General features: G+C 32.2%; 2 protein-coding genes across 2 annotated transcripts; one reads left to right on the top strand and one right to left on the bottom strand.

The window, feature by feature from the left end:
- The first annotated feature begins 4,805 nt into the window (after positions 1 to 4,805).
- On the top strand, positions 4,806 to 14,955 carry LOC143255157 (dynein axonemal heavy chain 6-like). The gene is made up of 3 exons (XM_076510395.1): positions 4,806 to 5,042; positions 12,604 to 12,731; positions 13,766 to 14,955. Exons 2-3 carry the CDS (start codon positions 12,723 to 12,725, stop codon positions 13,982 to 13,984), a joined length of 228 nt encoding a protein of 75 aa, XP_076366510.1. The 5' UTR covers positions 4,806 to 5,042; positions 12,604 to 12,722; the 3' UTR covers positions 13,985 to 14,955.
- A 743-nt stretch (positions 14,956 to 15,698) lies between these two features.
- On the bottom strand, positions 15,699 to 22,398 carry LOC143255155 (uncharacterized). The gene is made up of 2 exons (XM_076510394.1): positions 21,296 to 22,398; positions 15,699 to 20,912 (listed from the first exon to the last, which is right to left on the bottom strand). Exons 1-2 carry the CDS (start codon positions 21,329 to 21,331, stop codon positions 20,490 to 20,492), a joined length of 459 nt encoding a protein of 152 aa, XP_076366509.1. The 5' UTR covers positions 21,332 to 22,398; the 3' UTR covers positions 15,699 to 20,489.
- Between the last annotated feature and the right edge of the window lie 2,533 nt (positions 22,399 to 24,931).

Raw genomic sequence — 24,931 nt, 5'->3', positions numbered from 1 at the left:
TGTTCTGCTATAAAAATCTGTACACCATTGCAGTATTTGTATAAAATCTCTGTTTTCATATTTTTTGACACTTTAAATTTCACTAAAGATTCAGATACATATTAAAAATATCTGGTTCATAGTGTACTTTCAATTTAGTTACAAAATTTTTCAGTCAATTAGCTTATCTTTATTTAACATTTCTCTGTCTTTATAATGTAAATGAATTAACTCAAGGTAAACTGTAATATACTCTTGTAGATCATAATTTGACTAAGTGGCTAACTATTTCTACTCTAACATTCAGTCAAGAAATAAAATGTTCTGTTATAATTTCCTGGCTTGTTTTTATTTCGCAAATACAGCTGTTATGTGCATTGTACATTAAAATTATATTGGAGCCTCACCACATTACTACCATCTATATATCCACATCCAATCATTTTCTATCTGATGATCTGCATTTTTAAAATAACCTTTCAGTATATAGTTTTCATTGCAAAAGGCTCTATTTGAAGATCAATATATAAAGAACAGCAGAACTGTCTGCAGACTTTCTGTAATCCATCTAATGCACAAGAACAATGGTTTCTGAGAACCTGCTTCAAATTTGCAACAGTACAGAAAACCATAAATGCTGTGTGTGGTTACCTAATATTTTTTTGTATGGAAAGCATGAATGCTCATTTTTTCTCCAGTTGCTTGAGATATTTAACAGTTAAACAAATAGATTCTGGAAGAAAACTGTGTACATTTTAACATTTTTGTACCTGAGAGACTTTGAAGAGTAAATATGTTTGTTTATATAAAAATATATTTAAAAAGTAAATGTTATTTTCTTTTTAACCTTAATCTTTATAGGTTGTTGAAACCTTAGATCATTTCTCAGAACCAATTCTTCTGAAACAGATTTTTACACAAGTAATTTTTCAGACAGTCTTGTAACTTCAAAATATGTATAATTATACGATTTTTGTTTGAAACATAATTTAATTTTTCTGTAAATTGGAACTACAATACAAAAGCTTCAGCTACTTTTGTTGTTATGTTTTTCAAGTTAATGTAGAAGGTGTAACTTCTATTTTATATATAAAATTTAATCGCATTTCTTTTTACAATACATGAAAGTTAGATTTTTCTAATAAGCTCTTAGTGCTGGATGTTTTTAAATTGTTATATTTTTTCATAGCTGTACTAATTATTAGTAAGTAAAATAATATATTTGCGTTAATTAGGACCTGTTGGTGTAGGGTGCACAGTTTTCTAATATTATATGTATATATGTGACAAAGATATAGTAATAAGTAATAAATATAGATAGAAATTTTTCCAGACAAGCATGACATATGTATGCATAGTTACAATTTTATATTGTTTGTATGTACCTATTCATTATTATGAATTTAGGTTTATAATATTACAGACTCGCATTTATTTCATAATGTTTTTATGCTACTTATAACACAGAGTCTTTAAGAATGTGGTATTTGATAGGGAGGTCATACTTTGATTCGGCTTGGGGACAGTGACATTGACTGTGATAAAAACTTTTACCTATACATGACCACCAGACTTGCTAACCCTCACTACCTTCTTGAAGTTTTTATAAAGTTACCATTATTAATTTTACTGTCACTTGTTTTGTACTTGAAGACCAGCTATTAAGGTAAGAAGTTCAAACAAAAAGAATGTCTTGTATTCAGGTGGTTAATGTTAATGATACTGTTTTAATTAGGGCTGTTGTGTAAGTATTTGTTTCATTACATTATGATTTATAAATGTTATAAAATTTACTTGAAGGTATTATTAACTTAAATGTTAATAACAGTAACACTTTTTAAAAAAATTAAATTATTATATTTTTATGATATACAGGGGTGGATTAAATATACTTGTAATCTGAGACTAATTATATTTTGAGGGTCCTCTTCTAAGAACTTGTATTGAAAATACATGTCTAGTACATAACACATTTATGTGATTTACATGTATAGCACTTAGGCTAATTGATAAACATAAATAGAAGAACCTGAACACAAAATATATTTACAGTTAGAAATTAAAATAAAAAGTAATGCTTATATTGAATGTATTATTGTTTGAAATTTAAAATTTTAATATTACACTCCCTATATACTGATTTTGTTTTTTTTTCTGAGCTGAATTGGGTCTCCCCCCAAGAACGAGGCCTAAGGCTTCAGCCTCAATTGCCTCAAAACTAATCTGCCTCTTATGCTGTACATATTAAGTATAGCAAATATGCATGCCATAACAGCATATATGTGTATTATAATTTCAAAATATTAAACCACAGTACACTTTCTAAATTAATTATTACTTTGAAATTTAATAATTCAGTGAAACACATAATATCAGTTTTTGTAGACAATTCTTCAGTCTGTGTACAGTCTTTACAGTTTATGTAAGAATGATTATATCTATGTTAAAAATGAAGACTGTATAATTTTCTTCCACTTTCATAAACAAGGCTCAGTCTTGAAACTTATCCCAAGATTATAATACTATGTAGTTAGGCAACAGTTTCCTGTTATTAATTCTGTTTTTGTACCACCTATGAATAGGATCAACATCAAATCACTTGAATCAAGAAAGTAATGCTTTACAAACTGAGCTAAGGAATCTATCTACTAGAAATTACTCGTATGTTCTTTTTAACACCTTAAAATTCCAAAACTATAGTAGTGTACTATTTTTGTAACATTTACTTCTTATTAATTTCATTCGCAGCGCTTGGATGTGGTATCTGGAAAAATATTACTTGACTATGCACTAACATTCTGTTCTGTTAACTCCAGTGATGTTGTATATCCAGAAAGACCAGATCTTGAAGACCAAAGATCTCAACTCATCAGAGGTATTGCAGAAGACAAAGATCAACTGAAAAGTTTAGAAGACAAAATTCTGCAATTGCTCTTTACGTCAGATAGAATTATTCTTGATGGCAAAGAACTGACTGACTGGCATTTTAAATGAATCAGAAATGATTTATTCTTTTAAGTGCATGTATACTGTTTAATTGTTTTTATCCTTGTTGAAGAGCAAAGTAATTGCATTCTGTAAACAACAAGTGCACCTTTACAAAATATTTAAAGAAGTTTGCACTTAGTGAATATAATAAGTATAATTTTTTTATCACTCAGCTCTCCATTGATAATTTTAAACTGTTTTTTTTGGGGGAGCATACAAAATAACTTTCTCTGTAATGCATTTAATTGAATTTAATCTATTGGGCTGTTGAATATGCTTAAGGCTATTCATTCTCATTTAGTGTACCATGCCCTATTTTTTTGTGATTGTTTGGGCTTGTTTTCTCATTCTGGAAGGTGGGTAAGAGTATCAAACATGTTTTTACATAAAAATATATTGAGTTTGGGCTTTGGGTTTGAAGTAGAGTCACACGGAGTCTAGATAGATATAGTTTGTGTGTGTGTGTATGGAGTCTAAACACATGAAATTTAGATGCATGGTTTCTAGACCCAAAGAAGGTAAGCATATGGGATGTAGACTCATGGAATGAATAGATGTGAAATATAAGTCTGTGGAATCTAAAGATATAAAATGAAGACATATTAAGTTTAGACCTATAGAAGGTAAACATATAGTGTATAGACTTATGGAATGAATACATATAAAGTGTAGGTCCATAAAATCTAGAGACATAGAATCAAGATGTGGAATCTAGACACAAAATTTTTGCATGTATAGTCTAGACCCATACATTTTAGACACACAGAATCCAAACATAAACTCTAAACTCATGAAATACAGACACTCTACCTGTAGAATTTAGATCTATAGAATGAATGTACTCAAAATCTAGACACTTATAGAATGTAGATATACCTAGTTGATGCTCATAGAATATAGACAAACAGAATACACACATGTTTAGTCTAGATATGTAGGATAAAGTCATGTAAAATCCAGACTTATAGATTGTAGACATGTCTAGTTTAGGCTCATAGAAAGTAGACACAAAGAATATACACATGAGTCTAGATCTAAAATTTAGACACAGAGTATAGACACATGTAGACATAGACTAAACATATGAAATCTGGTCACATGAACTCTATACACATGAAATAAAAGCATATGGAATCAAGATATGAAAATGATAGATTTACATCTTATCAAACATGAAATTTTGCTAATGTAATACTCTTTCTATATTTGTTTGCTCTAGTCTATTAATTATATTTCTTATGGGTTTTCTTCCATATAACCACCTTCTCTAGATAAATTTTATTGAGTATATACTAATAGCATGTAATATTTGAAAAGAAACAGCATCTCTTAATTTTTTTATATTTCTTGTTAGCTCTGTAAAGAACAGTTGCAGTTTTCAAACAAACAATATTGTGTTGGACACCCAAGGATGTGGTTTGTTACCATGTATTTAGAATCAAATTAACCCTTTGTATAAAAATACATGGTGTACATCATACAATAACTCTTTGTATTTGATTAATCTAGTAAAATTGACAATATTACTGTGGAACACTTGCACCTCAGGGAATTTGTTTCTAAAAGAGCCTTCAAAACTTGTACTGTAATTGCATCACAATATGCAGTAACATCCATTTTAGTTTTTCTTTTAGTTGCTTCTACAAATTTGTGGAACACCATTGTCACCTTGAAATTGTAACTTATTATTATCATACCAAGTTAAGAATTTATCAGATTACTGAAAACAATTGCATCAAAATGTAACAGCTTAGAACACAGTTTGTACAAGTAGTGGATGCATACTGTTGTAAAAATATTATTTTCATTGATAATATATTACAAACAAATGTAAAATTATACAAATAAGCAGAATGAATTAAACATGGAATATTTTAAATTGGTTTTATTTTGTCAGGTGACCTCAGCTACAATTACAACTGGACTTTTGGAGGCTCAGCTTGCAGAAGAAAAGATATCAGGCTAGAGAAAAGTATTGGGCAGTTGTAGCTAGAGGCTTAGTGATGTACTTTGCTGTGGATAGTATGGCTTAAGTTGATCCTACGTATCAGTATTCACTGAAATATTTTAGTCAGGTGAGTAAATGTAGTTACACAACTTTGAACCAAATATAATTTAGTAGAATTCTTTTAGTTTTAGTTCTCATTGAAAGATAACTTGAATAGATAAAAACAGCAAACAATAGTCATGAATATGTATACTTTATTGCCCCTAATTAACACCTCCTTTCTAATTACTGCTACCCTGGTATTTTTTATAAAGCTTACCTTGTGCGACAGTAGTAGCAATCCAACATATAAATCACACACACATACATACTAATTAGCATTAAAATCAACAAGTACTATGTGAAAAATATAATGTGGAACTGCACAAGTATTATAATTAGCACCGCCCCCTTTGCACCTTGAAATGTCCAGGAGCATTAATTAGGGGCAATATGATATATGACTTCATCTAGAACTTTAAATCATTTCAAATATAAAATATTCAATAAAGTTTCTTCTATGTATTGTATGAATAAATAATAACATTTATTATTGGATACTATGAATACTTTGTTTTATAGATAATGATGTGATGGATTTAGCAGCATTCAAGCTTCTTCACAGTGATGTAATGGTATTTATATAAATATTAACGTTCATGTGTTCATGAAACTAGGGAAATGCTAGAATCGAAACTAAATAAATTAAAATTTAAGAACACAGGTAACCCGAGCATCTTCAGGGGAAACAATCCTTGTAGTAAGGTTTTATGATTCAAAGTAAGTTAAATTGCGAGTTAACAGAAGAGAATATATGTATTAATTTTAGTGTTATTCCTTACAACTTATTATTATTGTGATTTTTTTATTTAAACATTGAAATATTCTAACAGCTAAATCTTTTCTGCTGTTTAACTTTTTAGTCACTGTATAGAAAATACAGAGAAGCAAAAGGACCTGAATATTCACATCAGTGTTTCTAGGTTTATTCCACAGTGTTTTTTTAAATCCATAGAATTAACTTTATCTTTGTGATTATTATATATACACATAAACATTCTTTATGAATAACTGTTGGTTAGTTGCTAAGTGCATGTTTCTTATGATGTGTTTTCCCATTCCTTACAATCCAGCTGTGGAAATTGCATGAACATTTGTAAGACAATTAATACTAACTTTCTTTAATGATTAATCATGTTTCTGTAGAATATTTATATTAATTTTTCTGTATCTGTATAGAACAAATTGTCACCAAATTTTTAGCTAACAGAATTTGATCAAACAGAGAAGTTTTTTGCAGTCTAAGATGTTAATTTTTTTGCTGCTTTGGTACGAAATAGCTGGAAATATTTTCCAAAAAGCTGATCCTCCATGAGTTGTTTTGTTATTAGAAGAACAGCTAGTAGATTAAAAAAAATATGAGCTTTTAGAAATAGCACAGAAATACAAAATTAATTTATTTTTCAAACCAAGAACAATCAGAGAGATTGCACATCCTTACCCTACTGTAAATTTTTGAATTTTTGGTTTCAATGTATACCTGAAATGTGTTCCTAATCCAATCACTTTTCCACTTTTATTATCAAGAAACTGAGGAAAAGACTTATATCTCCATTATAAAAATGTTTCAAAGTGATTCAGACTAGATTTTTGGAAGGCATCTTATGGGGACACCCTGTCTCTCCTGAAACTTTCACATAAACAAGTTTTTTTATTTTTAACCCCTCGATGTGGATTCCTGTACGTGGTGAGGGGACCTCTCAGAGAAGGTTCTGTTCTTACAGTTCACCTCCTCTTGGATCTAAATACCCACCTGCGTGTTTGACGTGCATGGTAACCCATGAAGGGGAAGAAATAATCCTGGTGGTTGAGGGGTCCAACTCCAACACACCACTTTGGCCTTGAATTCCTGTAAATGGGTGGTCTTGGGGTGGTCCCCCCAGGATCAATAGGCTAGTCCATTTGGGTCAGGGTCAATTGAGTACCAGCATAGGACGTCCACAATGGGTGTTGTGGACATTGTGTCTGACACTGGTGTTCAGGTATAGTGCTCATGAAACCGTGGCGTTGCTGCAGTGCCCTGACCACACCTTCCAGTCATTGCTAAACTTCACCTTCTTTAAGTCAAGATGTTTCCATGGGGTCTCCCTCTCTTGATACCCCAAAAATTAAACAAACAACTCGTTCATACCCTCAATCATTAGTACATGTACCGATAAATTCAGACCCAACCATTCGAGCTAGAGCAGGATCCATAGAGGGCGACAGACTCACATCCAATAAAGAAAAAAAATGCAGTCATAAGCAGAAGGACTCTCTACTGTCTTCTCCTCTGAAATCATTACACATGGCCCAACGGAACTGTCGAGGTATCCAATCAAATGTGGTTGACATCAAAGATCTGATTGACTTTTATCATCCCATATGCCTTTCTTTGCAGGAAACATTTCTAGAGCCTACAAATACAGTTACTATCCACCGCTATTCATTATATCGGAATGACAGGCTGTGTGTAGAACGGGGACATGGGGGAGTTGCATTGCTGGTTGATCAGCATGTTCCCACACAGTCCCTGTCATTGACCATACCCTTGGAGGCTGTAGCCATCCGTGTCTCCTTGGGTTGTACCATCACTATTTGCTCTCTATACCTTACACCTTAAATGCATTATAATCAATCAGACCTCGATACCCTCATGAGCAACTTCCTACCCCCTTTTTAATCTTGGGAGATTTCAATGGGCATAATCTCCTCTGGGGTGGCTCCTGTATTGATATGAGAGGGCACACTATAGAGCATAACCACAACCTGGCTCTATTCAATACTGGCTCTTACACATATTTTCATGCACTTTGTCAGTCATTTACAGCTATAGATCTTTCTGTCTGTTCCCCTTCACTACTCACTCACTTTTCCTGGGAGGTTGACATTAATCCACGAGGTAGTGATCATTTTCCCATCATCTTATGAGAGATTTGCCATGATCAGTACAACCCGACCCATGTACCTTGGTGGAAGTTGGTCCAGGCCAACTGGCCTTCTTTCACTACTCTCTCGGAACTTGGTCCTGCCATCTTATGTAAATCATCCACAGATGATTGTATAGCAGCAGTAACCAACAGTATTATACAAGCTGCTACTCGATGCATCCCTAAAACCTCGACATGTTCCCTGCAGCATCCCCGGCCTTGGTGGAATTCTGCCTGTTCTATAACATGGAAAACTCAGAAGTGTGCTTGGGATACATTTCGAAGATACCCCATGCTCTCAAACCACATTGCATTTCAGCAAGCCTGTGCACACACTCGGCAAGTTAGATGTCAAAGCCAGAAGGAATCTTGGATTAAATGCATCTCCAGCATTTTTTCAACCACCAGCACAAAAGTTATATGGGATAAGATCTGGAGGGTGAGTGGAATATATACTTCTGCCCCCTCTCTATCTTAATATCTGATGGCCACGAAGTTGCAGATGCAAAGAGCATTGCCAATACTCTTGGGGACTTCTTTTCTCGTGTATCTAGCTCTTCAAACTTATCCCCTTCCTTCTTAGCCACTAAAACACAGGCAGAGCATCTTCCTCTTTTCTTTTCAATTGATGATTCCTATGACTACAATCGCCCTCTTACATTGATGGAACTCAAACTTGCTATTCATCGGTCTAGCAATACATCAGTCGGACCTGATAATATTCATTATGAGATATTACGTCACCTCTCCCAGAACTTTCTTACTAATCTCCTAGCTGTTTTTAATTGGATATGGCAGGAAAATGTCTATCCAGATGCTTGGCGACAAGCCATCATACTCCCTATTCTGAAACTTGGGAAGGATCCAACGATTCCTTCACAAGTTACTGTCCCATTGCTTTGACAAGTTGTCACAGTAAGATCTTAGAGAGGATAATCAATTCCTGCCTCATTTAGTTTCTTGAATCAAACAATTTCCTCTTAGCTACTCAGTGTGGGTTCCAAAGACAATGCTCTATGACTTAATTTGCCTTGAAACATCAATTAGAGAAGCCTTTTTAAGGCAACAACATCTTGTTACTGTTTTTTTTATTTAGAAAAAGCTTACGATACAACATGGAGATATGGCATCTTACGAGACCTTCACTTGTATGGATTGCGTGGAAACTTACCCCTTTTCATCCAGCAATTCTTCACGTAGCATCAATTCCAAGTCTGTGTGGGCTCAACACTTTCTCATTTTTCCCACAGGGACTTGGAGCCCCTCAGGGCTTTATTCTGAGTGCCACACTTTTCATTATAAAGATTGATGCCATCAGTGAACAGCTATCCCCTACAGTTGCAAACGGTTTTTTTGTTAATGACTTTCACATCTCATGTCAGTCATCAAACATAAGGTTTATTGAATGGCAGCTACAAACTGCAATCAATAAAATACTGAAGTGGACCATGGCAAATGGTTTTAAACTTTCACTCTCTAAAATTGTTTGTATACATTTCTGCCACAAACAGAGAATCCACCCAGACCCAGAACTCCATCTTGATGATGTTGTACTTCCTGTTGTCCCTGAGGCAAAGTTCTTAGGTCTCATATTTGATTGTAAATTAAATTTGATATCACACATCAAGCAACTTTGTATCAAATGTCTAAAAGCACTGAACGTTCTCCGTGTCCTCTCTTCTACTTCTTGGGAAGCAGATCGATACACCATGCTCAAAATTTATCGTGCCCTTATCTGATCCAAACTTGACTATGGGTCTGTGGTTTATGGTTCTTCCAGAACTTCAGCACTAAAAATGTTGGATCCTGTCCATCACCAGGGGCTTCGGCTTTGCATTGGAATTTTTCATACTTCTCCCATGGAAAGTCTGCATGTGGAATCTCATGAATCCCCTCTATATATTCGCCATTTGCAACTGTCTCTGATGTATGCTTCCAAACTTCGATCCTTACCACAGCATTCTACCTGGAGTTGTGTTTTCCAACCACAATGGACCACACCTTTTAATAACAGAAAATCTGCCATTGTTCCGTTTAGTCTCCATATCCAGGCACAATTAGAAGATTTTCGATTTATCCTTGAATAACATAGCAGTTTCTTCAAATCAGCTTATTCCACCATAGCAAATTACTGTTCCCAATTGTAACCTATCTTTGAGTGATCTGAGGAAAGCAGATACACCAGATTGGAAATATCGCTCTTTCTTTGCTGAACATCTTTCATATGATCCTATATATTCAGATGGTTCCAAATCGGGTGACTCAGTGGGCTCAGCCATGGTTTGTGACAGTTCGATTGTGACACACAGACTCCCCCCTATGGTTTCTGTTTTCACTGCTGAATTGTGTGCCATCTCTCTTGCCCTAAATCATATTGAAATAATGCAATATACAAATTGTACAATATATACAGACTCACTCAGCTGTCTATTGGCCCTGGAATAATTCCATAATAGTCACCACCCTCTTCTCATCAATATCGAAAACAAACTGGCCCATCTTTCTCTCTCATCTGTCTCCATCCAATTTGTTTGGATACCAGGTTATGTTGGTATTTGTGGGAATGACCTGGCCAACAGAGCAGCAAAGTCTGTCTATTCTGGTTTTATCATCCCAGTACCCATTCCATACATGCACTATGGTCCAGTTATCAAATCTGGACTGTACACCAGATGGCAGGCAACCTGGAATGAGCAACACAATAACAATATTTTTTTTTTCAAATCAAACCTTCTCTAGGTCTTTGGCCCTCTTGCTTTTGTAAGGATCGAAGAGAGGAGGTTGTTTTGGCAAGGCTACACATTGGTCACAGTTTTTTAACCCACCACTTCTTTTTATCTGGAACTGCTGCTCAATATGAGGCATTCAGATCACAATCATCCACATTTTATTATCATGCTGTTGTTACAATCTAGAACGATGACACCATGTTAAAGATATTTGTAAGGTAGGTTTGCCCTTGACTTTGGCCCATGTTATAGGTGATACTGCCCATCTCACTCATGTTTTTACATTTTTAATAGCCATTGGTCATTTACACTTAATTTAAGGTTTTTATTGGACTATATTGTGTTTTAGCATGATTTCTTTTACACATTTGAATTTGTATTTTGGTTTGAACCCAGGACTGAAAAGGCCAACTTCAGATGACTGACTGCTATTTCGATCTTGTTTCTTCAGTCTTCCTGGCAAATCTTAATTTTACACATTTTAGTTTTTATTTTTCTTTTGAACTGAACCCAGGACTGGAAAAGCCAACTTCAGGTGACTGTCAGCAAGGATTTACTTTATGCTTCAGTCTTCCTAGCAGTTCCTAATGCCTAAATTTACTTTTTACCTTAATTGCCCTATACCTATACTGTACCACATCTTGTTTGACACAGATAGCCTTGTAGCTTTGTGCCAATAAACATTGAATACCTACCTACCTACCTTATTATTTTTAAAGTTATACAAGAGGACATATATACATACATACAGATACAAATATAATACTTTTACCATCCAACCCCAATTACAGTTTATATAATATCTACTTGCTTGAAATGATAGTTTAATATTTGGACAGACATTTATGCAAAGTGATCAAGACACATACTTCAATTTAGTAGTATATTGTTTCTTGTATTAAGCTCATGACATTATGATGTATTTTATATGATTAAGATGTGGAAAATAAATTAGACTTAAATAATTGACCCTTACAGTGACTCAGTGGTAAGTCTAAAGACTTATAACCCTAAACATTAGATTAACAGATAGTTTTGTGCTTCATTAGTATCTCAAGTACTCAAAGTGCAGAGGTTTAATCACATACAGAAAGATAATGTGTATTTGTTAATGCATTAATGTGTCACCACAGATTTAAACCATGGTATCATAGGTACGTTTAGCAAGGAATCTAGATCTTTTTCTTGTAAAAGGCTGTTGTCAGTAATATATATGGGATATATCTGTTAAGTTGAAAATAGATTTTGTCTGGCATGGTCAGGTGGTTAAGGTGCTTGCTTTGTTATCTGTTGGTCATAGATTTGCATCCCCAACACAAGATATGCTCATCTTTTTAGTTGTAATGTATTGTGATGGTCAGTCACACTATTCATTGTAAAAGAGTAGCTCAAGAGTTGTTGATGGGTGATGTTGACTAGCTGTGGACCACCCATCATAGCTACAGCTGTGACCTAATGTTAATATGATATGGTATCATCTTGGTTACCAGGTAATCCATATTTTTAAATGTTTACTTTCTTGAATTTCATGCAAAGTTACTCAAGGGCTCTCTGTACTAACCCATCTCTAACTCAGAATTGATAAACTAAATGGAAGACATCTGATTATCACAATCCAATGCCAACTTTTGGAGTACTCTTTATTAAGGAAAAGTGGGATTGACCTTCACATTTTAATGCCACCCATGATTGATAGGGCAAGTGTATTCAGTGTTGGAATTTGACTTTCAGATTATGGGTTGAATAGCATAACCACTAGATCATTACAGGCCTATTTTCAAATAAGAGGATAGGTAATTCCAAATTTTGTTTCTATTACAGAATCGACCAGTTCTGATTAAATAGCAAAACCGTTTGCTCAAAGATATTTTTATTCACTAAAGATATTTGTCTGCATATTGCATGTTGTAATTTACGTAGATGTGATACACATTTCTTTTCTCTTTTGTAGAGGATTGTTTGAAAAGAACAGATTGTTTTTTTTCATTTATCCTGGCAACTCAAATTCTACATCAAGAAGGAGTTCTTAATAGCAATGAGTGGAATTCGTTTTTACGTGATAGCACTGGAATGGAGAAAGTAAATATGCTTTTTTATGCAGTGTACTTAAATGTGTTGTTTTTATTGGTTTAGTACATTTTAGAGAAATGGATAATATATTAATAGTGCATATAACATATGAAGACTTCAAATAGTCTACTCTATTTAGACCTTGAAAAGGAGTTCTTGGCTAAAACTTATGTTTAAGACTGGCCAAAGCTTTACAAACAGGTTATTTTCATACTCTGTGAATGTTACAGTTCCACATTTGAAACTTATCATCCCGAAACCTTCAACACAACGTGGTTGCCTCAAGGCTCTCTCTTTTTAAACAAAATGAAAGAGAACAACTTCAGCACTGTATTGGCTGATGGTAGTCCGAATTTTGTGAATCATATTATATTTAATAAATCTGATTTTTCATACCCTAGTTGTAACATGGTCACACACATACCTGGGTTTACTGAACCAACTGCTAAAACAAACATATGAAAATAGGTGGTGAACTTGAGCATACATTCACTTAATATGTCCTACAGTATTTTTAATCAGGATCTGGTGAATAAATGCACTCTTATTTAAGTATTATGAAAGGAATGTTTGAAATAAGCAGTTTATTCTGCAAGATAAAGATAATACTTGAAAAATTTGTTTTTAATCCCATTTTAGTACAGAGTGTTTTATGATTCTTAATAGTTACTGGGAACAAAAGTGTTTTGTATACGAGTCTGCTAAATAAAGTTACGAATCAGTTAATGAGATTTGTATTCACAGATTTATTAGAACAGTTAAGTTCTCTTTCAGAGTTGTTACGATAATTTAATGGCTTTGGTAACTAATGTTAAAAAATAAAACAGAAAAAATTAATTAAAGTGAAAGTGACAGTAGGACTTAAAATTAATTAAATATTTTAAAAAATATTTGAGCTAATAAAAAACTTTTGTAAAATATTTTATATCAGAGCTAAGAATGCGTTTTTTTAACATTGGAGAAATACAAAATAAGGCTTAGTATTTTACGCATTGTCAAAAATTACTTTTATTATAAACTAATGATGTGTATTGTTTTCAAAGGTGTTGTTTGCTGTAATTGAGTTTGTCATTTCTAACCTTGGCTGCCAATTTGTGGAGAGCCACACCACTGACTTTCATATACTCTATAGAGATATTAATGAAGTCACGCCTTTGGTTTACATTCTCAGTCCTGGTTCTGACCTCATGGACATGTTTCTTAGGTTTTCTATGGAAATGAATTTTGTAGATAGGTTAGTGGTGGATCTGAAGCATGTTTAAAATTTGAATAATAGGGTAAAAACTACAAGTTCCTTTTCTATATTTGTATTTAAAAATACTTGGCAATTGTTCACTCTTTCAGGTGTGTAATGCATATCATATTTTAAACTTTAAATTCAGATCATAATTTTAACTTTATTTTCAACAAATTTAACTCAAAAGTGTGTTATACTTGATATTTTTTCACTTTGTAACATATATTTAGTGTAGTTTATAAAGAAAAATAAAAACATATTTCAGTTTTCATTTCTGTGCATCTCTCAAGAGTCTTGCCCATGAAAAATGTTAAATGATATATATTTGAAAGATAGACATTTTCTTCTGTTATAAGATATCTGGTGAGCTTATATTAAGTTAATATGATGGGCATATCCTTATTGTTGGACATTATTATGCTTATTGTAATTGATGCATATGAATGAAATAACTTATAATTTATTTAAAATAAACTATATTTTCAGATGTAAATTTAACTTGACCAAAATTTTTTTTACTTAGCATGAAAGAGGTAACTTTGATGCTGTAGAAAATCGGTTTGTAGTTCCTAGTTTACTGATAAATGTTTGTCTGCTTCCACTGTGTTTTTATAATTTATACCTGGAAGTGGTGACTTCTGTAATCTGTAAATTGAAGTATCAAAGGATGTATGTTAATGAATATTGAGAAACTAACTGTACAGATAAAATTAAATTTTCTGATCTGAAATAAAAAAAATTAATTCCAAACCATGGGGAAGTATTTTAATGATTTGCAGAAGCAGTGTTTTGTGATCAGATTTTGAAGTTTCACAATATAGAAAATGATGAAATAACTAAAACCAAACTATACGAATTTATAAAAGCTGAAACTTCTTCTTTATTTTCTTTTACTGTTAGCTAACATAAATCTGTTAACAGTCTCATTTAGTCAACCAATGTTTAATTTTTTATTGCACAGTAACAACTGTAAAGTATTTATGATGATGTAAGACTTGCTTAGGGAGAAAAAGTAAAGAGTTTAATCTGTTTCTAAGGTTAGACCAAGAAACCTCATAAGGAACCAGAATAATTCACATTTTAATTCAAAGAGCTGAACTTATGGATTGACAGTCAAATTTTTGTGAGACATTAGCAGTTCACCATTAAAATATAAACTAGAAAAATACATTTTTGAACTTGTGTTTATTTGAGGAATTTGTCACTAGAGAGAGAGTGAACCCTGGAAAAACTATTCCTTGGGACCTAATGAATGAAATTCATCAAGTGTTTGGATGGCTAGTATCTTCCTTCATTGTAACCCCTCATATGCACGTCAGCACTTTGATGCTTACGTTTTAATTAATTGCCATATTAAGATATGAAAATAGCAATGGTGATTTGCACTTGATATTGAAGAATCTGGTCCAATTTGACCCAAGCTCCATAAAGAGTAAGAGTAAAAAGAGGTACTTACATCGTGGTTTATTTATGTTTTAATTATCAGTCTTTCATACCTCCAAACATGTTGGTATTCATTAAATCCCACCATGTCAGTTAAGACCTGACTATTGTTTTAAACTTAAAAAAAAAAAACTCAGAATAAAAATAAATCATCACAGTGTATATTTATTAAGGGGTGAGGCATAATTACCATTAGTCTCAGTGAATGTAGTGTGTAGCAAGCATTACAGGAAAAATAAACTGTCAAATAATACGACACATTACGACGGTATAAAAAAGTAACACACTGTACGTAACTGCTAATAAAAAAATCCACATTTAATCAAAACATTTTAGTTCAACATCATCTGTAACAGCTAGATAATATTGTCTTAGTAACTAAAATGATTACTTTAAATTTACTAACAATTATATTTCAAACATATATGTAGATGTTTCATTAAATAAATGTAGTTTAATGTTACAAAATAGTAAATATCGTAAGTGTAAAATAGTAAAATGTTAACACATTTATAAACCTTGCTCCTTGGTCACACAGACTTGTTCCCTGCTGGTACAGCAGTAAGTCTTCAGATTTACAACACTAAAATCAGGGGTTCGATTCCCTCAATGGACTCAGCAGATAGCCCAGTGTGGCTTTGCTATAAGAAAATACACACACACAGACTTGCCCTGGAAGTCTTAGAGACTTAATGTAAAAGAAAATCCTGCATATTGATTTCCTCCCAGAATCATTGGTGCTGTCTTTTCAAAAGCTGTTTTAGCCATTTTTTATTTCTATTATTATCTCACAGTTGCAAAATAGGTGGGTAATCAAATATAAGAAGTCCTTATGGTGATCATATACTCATTATAGTTTACAAAATACATTATATCATACTCCTTCATAACAAGAATGTTCCTCTGCAGCTCTCTCATTGTTTAGTTTTATTACAAATAAAGAATAGATATAAATTTATGCATATGTATATATACACAAGATACTATATTTGTTGGGTCTGATATTTAATAATTTTTATCAATTTCGATCCAAAGAAATATAGATTAACAAACTATTTACAATCAGGCCTGTATATAGTTGTTTTTTTTATGTGTATTTCCAAGTTGCTCAGTCTAACATCCCTTCATTAACATTTTAAAAATTAGAATTAGTAAAAGAGTGAGTTTCAAAATAAGTTTTTTTTTTTCAAATTGTTATAAGTTTGATACAAAGTTTCATCAAAAGCAGGTAAATGGCATTATATACTGTTTGTATCCCAGTATTGGTTCATGATAACTTGTAATTTAACAAAACGATTTATGTAATTTTAAATAAAATTAATGGAATGCAACATCAATGCTCTTTAATTAACATAACTTACTTGTGAAATTTAAAAATATAAATTAAAAACATTAAAGCTTTACATATTTTGATGGAAATAATTAAACCTTCTTCAGGATCTTTTTTTTCTGTAATGAAAACATACTGTTTGTGTTTCCTAAAACACTGTGGTTCATCTCTACTAACCTCCAGTGTGTTATTATTTCTCTCTATATTTTGTTACCTTCATCACCAAAAGGCTAAAATTTACTTAATATTAGGTTTTGTTTTATTTATCCACAATTATAATTCTTTTTTATAGAAAGTAATTTGTTTTTGCTGTTCAAAATCCATCTTCATTGAATGGTACAGCTAAACCTTAACTGGTCACTGTGAGTATAATATAAAAATGATGAGATCATATATATAAACACTTTCTGCAATAGAATAATTATAGAAAAATATAATACTGGCAGATTAGCATATGTTTAACTTGTTATTAATATACATGCAAGTAGGTTACAGGTGTAAATTACCTTCTTTCTCAACCAGTGTACTAACACTGACTGCTGTCGTATATAGATGCTGTGTGCATTCAGCACAGAATACCAGGGGAAATTTGTAGGTTTGACTGACTGATGTTGTTGAGTAACTGAAGTTTTATTGCTTTTATATTAAGTTTTACGAATTCACGGAGAAAAAAAATATTGTATTTTCCCTTGTTTGAATAATTATGGACAGGTGGCTAAGTTTTTATTAATACATTTGTTTGTGCCTTGATGACGAGAAACCCACTTGAAATAAAAATGTATCTCAGAACGATGTTTCGACCTTCCTAGGTCATGTTCAGGATAACCTAGGAAGGTTGAAACATTGTTTTCTGCTTATTAATAAAAGTGTTGGTACTCATACCAGCCGTTCTAAGATACATTAATACGTTTGTTGTTGTTTTTTCACATTTTTAAAGTATTTAACATTTATTGTTCATTCGCTCTCTACATTACCTATAAACGTTCTATAAAGTGTGTCCAGTAAAAACTGAATTAATTATATTAATCTTTCCGACTTAGTTTTGTTGAAACAAAAGAAATTATAAAGTTATTTGAAAATTAGAAGCTGTTTTTTTTTCAAATATAAAGCAACAGAAAGAACTTTTAATAGTATTCTGGTTGCAGGTAAAACACTGTTTTGATATTATAAAGCCATAAGCTACAGCATGTCTGCTACAAGTTCTGTCGTAATGTTTTGCTACTCACTTTTTACGTAAATATAACATCCAACCAAAGTTGTATAGTTATCTCCAGGAACACAAATTTTTAAAAAGATCCACTCTAATAAAAATAATATTACATATGGTTATGTGTGTTAAAAATGGTTTGTGTAGCTCTGAAACTTTTTTTTTAAAATAGCTCTGATCAAAGGTAATCATCAAATTAATATAGGTACAACAAAAACTAATATTTTTCAACATAATCTCAAGTACACTTGAACATTTTAGTTGTTTTTTTAACAAATGATACCTGACAGTGGTCTTTATATAAAAATATTTTCTGTCCATATAAGAAAGAATTTCCATAAACATTTTGTAAGTACTTGAACTGGCTCATTGTAAAAATAGCATTTCTTAAGTAATTATGTCATATTCACTTACATAATACTTCAGCAGAAAAACACAAAAAAGCTCTTAAGTAAGACAAAATATTTTTTAAAATCTTAATTACTGTATAAGAAACAAAAATTTATAACAGATTGTTCAGGGTTTGTTTGTTTTTTAGCTTATAGAAAAAGTAAGCAAACTTATTCTGCAAATCAGGTCTGGATTAACCAAAATGCATAACATATTGCTGCATAGGAGTCTAGAATGTGAAAGGACCCACAAAGATTATTTTGTTAAGTTTAAAACTGTAGTGTTTTCAAGCATTATATTTGACAGAAGATTATTTTAATTAATAAAATGTTAATTAAAATATATAGCTTATATATATATATATATTGAATAAAAAATGGAAACAACAAAACTGGAATTGCCCATGGACTTACTTTGGTCTTAATTTGGACTTGATATGAATACAAGATAATGATTGATCTTGTGCTGTATAAAATGCAGTTTGAGGAAAGTAACCATGTGTGTTATTATCAGGGGTATAGCAAGACTTTTAAAACTGTATATTTAAGATATGTATAGTTTATTTTTGTCAAAACAAAAGGAAAAAAATAAGGGTTCAGGTTGAGGTGTTTAAGATTGCTAAAAGAATTGATAGTGTTAATGCTTTATATTTTTTTCGTATTTAATGGGGGGAAAATGGTAGGACTAGGGGTCAGAAGTATAAATTTTGGCAGGGTATGTGTCATATTTGGTTAAGACAGCTTTATTTTTCCAACTGGGTGATTGACCTTTGGAACATGTTAACATCATTTATGGCAGATGGAAATTGAGTTTATGGGAAAACTTGATATATTTTTGAATGATAAAGGCTAACTTTGAGTTTTTCTATGTTAATGGATAGGATGGCCCAGATGAACCAGAAGGTCCCTTGTGATCTTTTAATGTTATGTCACATATTAAATGTTGTTATATACACACAGCATTAGTATTGAGCCTATGCTGTATAATATAAACATAAGTTGAGGCTTCATACAAGAATTAAATAGGTGATTCAAATTTCTTGGCTTCTATTTTCCAGCCCACATAGAAGAATATTATGAAGAAAAACTTCTTTCTAAAATTGTCATAGCCAGTGCTTGAAGTGGGGTTTGCACACTCATAATACGATGATAATGTTTGGAATTCTTAATCAAGATGCATAATAATTGGGATTGCATAAAATGCCAAATTCGAGAAGTGAGGATATATGTACCCTCCCTGTTACTTTCAACTTCCAATCCTGGTTATGGATAATGGTATGCCATCAAATAATGTTGAATCTTGTAGCATTCAGAGTTTTATAAGTTTTTACAGGTTCCAGTTAGTTGTATTCTTTTTTCTGTTATTGAAATGTCAACAACATAGTTGTTGTTTTTTTAATTAAATAAGTACCTCTCAAGCTTTATATAAAATTTAATTTTCAAAAGGTTAAATATATATATGTACATATAAAGATGAAATGTGTTTTTGTTTGCACCCTAACTACTCTAAGCTGTTGGGCTAATCTCAACCAACATTTGTATTTAAACACTATGAAATATGAGGAAAGTCCTAAGGGAGTCAAAATTGAACTTAATCCCATTTCTATTTTGTAAATACTGTTGGTTTATTACTCCTAGCCTATTGAGTCAATTTCAAACTGTGTTGGCAGATTGATGCCTAAGAGTATTCTAAAGAGTATTTGAGTATTCTAAATGGATTTAAGGTCAAAGTATGAAAGTTGATAGATTATTTCTCAAACAAGCATGCTTTTCTCATGGTCAATGAGATGTAGGGTGTTCAAGGGTGGAATCACCTCAAAATCTTTATTTGTTGGTAGATGAAAAACAATGCAAATTTTGTGTATGAACAAGCTTTGTTATAATTTTAAAATCTCAAGATTTTAAAATATGTAATTGCTATTAAACTTACATTGTTTAAATTAAGTTTAAACATTTCCCGTCAGTTGAGTGATATTTCATCTTTTAAAATATATAAAAATCAGCATATCTTCTTTACAACTCAGACAAAGAACAACTGTTATTATTACTATATATAAGCCTTAATTTTTCATACAATGTATACAATTTTCAGTGATAGAAAAATAAGTCTAATTAGGTACAGTTTTTACCCTACAGTAAAATTTCTTTTATCATAACTTTGTTAGCTATATGAATTTCTGCTGCCTTTGCTAGAAAATATGAACTTAGTGAATGTTCCTCCGACACCAAGCCCAATGCCAATTAATAACATTGCTACGGCAACCCCTCCCATTGTCCCTGGAGAATGTACCTTTTGTATGTCATTCTTCTCTCTGTGTTCTGTGGTGGTTTTTGGGTTCTCAGTTGATGTAATCAGTACTGTTGTTTCAAGAGTTGTAGTTTTCTTAGGAACCACCATGGTTGTAACAACTTCCTTTGTAGAAATGCTTGGGGAACTTGAGGAGGAGGGTTTCTTGGTTGTTGATTCAATATCTGGAGAACTAGAACTGGGTTTACTAGTAGTAGTACTTGTACAGGGTTTCTCTTCTCTTTCCAATTGGATTTTTAAAGTGCCTGGGAGGGATACGAACACCATGGTCCTGTCCTTCAGAAGCAATACATGATATCTACATAAGTCAACTACACAAGTATGTTTTTTATATAAAAATTCAATATCACTAGAAAAACCACTATTATACTATCTTATAATTAGAATATATTAAGAATTTTTTTCACCCATAATATTACTTCTGCAGAAAAATAATATACTGAGAACAAAATAAATTTCTCACACCAAGTGATTCAGTAGTCAAGGAAAGAAGTATAGTAAAATAATTGTTAGGAATATGGGATGAGGTACTATGGGTTACTTTGATCATTGAAGGTCACATCCTGTGAATCAACTTTCACTGATTTGCATCATACACCAAATATGTAATTGTGAAAGTATATAAAATAACAATTGAAACACATTTAAACAAAACTTACCAAAATCACTCCACTAAAATATTCAGGTATAGTCATAAATGGAGATAGAGTAAATATTCCAACAGTATTAGAAAATGATGGCAAGCAGTCAATAACTGTGTTCAGATTGCTGTCCAAGTGTGTAAAATGTTAATATGGTAACTTAATTATCATTATTGGTTACTGTTCTTGGTCTGCCTGTATGGTACCTAAATATAAGTGAGTACATATTACACAGCCACTGAATTACATTTCCTATTAGCACGGGCATTCTGGTAGAGCACATAATAGAACTTTGTTTTACAGTTCTTCAACTGAATACTATACCATTATTTGCATAAATTGGAAGCAGCTGCAGCACTATGCTTATGTAATACCTATTGTAGGAGATTTTAATACTTAACCTTCTAGATCTTCAAAGGTGCAATAATCTGCTTAGAAAAAATTCTGACCATGCTTTTCAAACTCAAGTTTGTGTATCAGCCTTTGATACTTTCAGATTTTGGTTTTCTGGGAAATGCGTGGAAGGGGTGCATCTATGCCTATGTAGGTCAAGATTGTACCATGCATTAGCTCTTCCCCTTTAGTTAATGCATGTGCTTCTAGATTTTTCGTAGTTCTCACTTTTTGGTGTAGGAAGTTGTTCAGTTAAATCACTCATATTTCTCTTTCTCCATTTCACATGGTACATTAATTCACTAATTGGCATTTAACCATATTTCCATGCAGGAGAGTTTTTGTTTGTATTTTTTTGCTAGAAAATAGAACAATTCTTATGTCCTTTGTGCTCGAAATTCAAAGAATGAATATGATGTTAAACCAGCTGAGTTGTGTGTACGCTTGACTTTCTACAGTGCTCTTGCATTTTTAGACATGGCGTAGCAATTCATCGAATGGCTTTGCCTTTTTTTCAAGTACAGACTTTTCGCTCACAGCTCCATCTTTTGACTGATTTGAGATCTAATTATAGTTTTGAACTTAGGAGGCAAAAACTTTTTGGTTAATATATTTTATCACCCACAAAGTCTCTCAGATTAATTTACTCTAGTCTTGCCTAAAAAAAATTCATTTTTAAGATATAGTGGTAGAGATCCTGCTGAGTAATAAAATTGAATCGGGTATACGTTCGCCCCACGTTTGGTAGAACAAGAATATAATTAATGAAAAAGTCTTACAGATTAATTTAGTTGAGTGTCCTAACCACCAGGTTTCAACATTAGTTATGCAGTAGTTATCTCTGCTTAACAATAAGTGAGGTTAAATGCAAAACGTTTGAATAAATACTGATTTTAAATTTTTTCCAATTAATTTAAAATATCAATTTAAGATATTATTACTCAAAAGTGTGCGGTCCATGGAAGCAAGGAAAGTAGTGCTTCCACAATATATGTTTAAAAAATTAATTTTTAAGAATCAGCTAAATGTGACGTTATGAAGTTGCAATTGATTCATAATCAGTAATCACATTGTACGAGCTAAAGCACTCTTAGGAAGAATCTGGGCTACAACTCGCAAAATGCTTCCTTTTTTGGATTGATTTTAGTTCTTTATTACTAGAAAAGACTTATGTCTAAAAAACATTTTTGTGACACAATAATTTTCTGAAGAAAAAATTTCAAACTCGTTCTTGTATTTAAAAAAAATATCTTGAATGTTACATTGTCTGCTTCTATGGTACGAAGGAAGCAATTACCAGTTAATCGTACTTCAAAATACACTCAAAATTGGAACTTATTGACAATTTATAGTCTGTATATTAAATTATTTAAATCACCAAAAGATTTAAGCGAAATAAATAATTTATAAATAAATTAGCGTTGCGTTAATATTATTGTGTAAATGAAATGTACAATAAACGAATCAAATATAATAAAAATAGTTTAATTTTCTTGCGTTATTTGGAAACTTGTTTTTTTCATGACCTGCGCCTTGCGTTCATGGCTGTTGATTACCTTTCTGATGTCACGTGATGTGTGCAGGTGCTTTGGGATTGTATTAAATGATACTGTTATTTTTGTAAGTACAATTTTTTGTGTGCGTGAAGTGTCACCATTCATATTTAAATATGGATTCAAAATAGAATAAGAAAAATTGTAATTGTATTATTGGAAGCTTATTAATGAACAAGTTTGGTACAAATAATTTCATTGATTAAGAAAGCTTGTTTGTTTGGTTTGAATTTCGCGCAAAGCAACACGAGGTCCATCTGTGCTAGCTTTCCCTAATTTAGCAGTGTAAGACTAGAGAGAATGCAGCTGTTCGTCACCACCCACCGCCAACTCTTGGCCTACTCGTTTTACCAATGAATATAACGCCCCCACGGCTGAAAGGGCGAGCATGTTTGGTGTGACGGGGATAAAAACAAAAGCATCATTAGAAATGGTAGACCGATGCCAGTTCTAAGCCTGACTGGAAGAACAAAGCAGTATGTTCGAAAATTCAATGTAAATCAATATGGCAGGACATCTTGGTTGACTGCTTGTCGAAATTTGCAAAAGCTTTTCTGCTGGCCATGTTTATTACTTAACAGTGAATTTGAGACACAAAATTCAATTATTTGATTACTTACATAATATGCATAAGCCAATTAAAAGACAAGAAAATTCTTCCGGTCATATATTTCAATTCTAGGCCTAGCTGGATTTTGAAAATTGCGGATTGAATTCCAACAAAATAGGCAAAATAAATGAGCAAATGCACAAAGTGAACTTTCGGGTTTATACGCTGACGTTCTGTTAAAAAGAAAACCAGTGAATAAATTACTTTATTGTTTGCGAAATGCCAAGTTAGATTTATTCCTGCAACAACTTACAAAGTTGTGAGATTAACCTCGACTCTTCAAGCCACCAATGCTTAAGTTCAGCTTTCTTTCTCTCATTTAAAAAGAATGCACAGCTACACCAGAAATGCACAACGACAAGAAAGACTCGCAAGTTTAGCCTAAATCGCGATTGAGGAAAAGCTAGTTGAAGAAATAGACTGATAATTTCTATAAAGATGTAATAAATTTATTCAATCGTAAGGAAAAGAGGAATGGAATTAGAATATAAATAAAGTAAGTAGCTCAATATGTCTTGTTTGTATACTTAATTGGAAGTACTTAAAATTAATTAGTTGTAGTCATTAATCATATTTAATATTATCTTTATTGGCCGTCCTGTACATGTTTTTTAAATTTATAATTCACCTCTTATGCCTTTGCTACCCAATGAGGACAAATCTCCGCACGCCCCTATTGTTTCTGTATTTTATGCGAACAGTAAATTTGGAAACAATATTAGTCTTTGCAGTTGTTGTGTGGTTTTGAAATAATTACTTTAAGCAGTCCACAAGTAATCCTTTATTTTGATATGACGAGTTCAAATGGTTATTTAAGCCACATTTAACCAGTGTAAAATTAGGGAAAAATATGGACCGGAACGCCAAACTTTTTAAATCCTTCCTGGTCATTAGGGATTTCGCTTCTTCTCTGTTCTTAAGTATTCATAATGGTAAGTAAACAGAGATCATCTTCCTGTTCTGTATGGATTCTGTAGTTAAACAATAAAATGTGTCTTAGATTCGTAACTCACCTGATAGGTTACTATAAAGTTACACTGCTGAAATGGGTTCTTAACTGGTCAGAATATACTAGCAGGGATTGATAGTGTAAAGTTT

The sequence above is a fragment of the Tachypleus tridentatus genome, chromosome 7, assembly GCF_004210375.1.
Source record: "Tachypleus tridentatus isolate NWPU-2018 chromosome 7, ASM421037v1, whole genome shotgun sequence".
NCBI lineage: Eukaryota > Metazoa > Arthropoda > Merostomata > Xiphosura > Limulidae > Tachypleus > Tachypleus tridentatus.
This window is presented reverse-complemented; position numbering and strand designations above follow the sequence as displayed.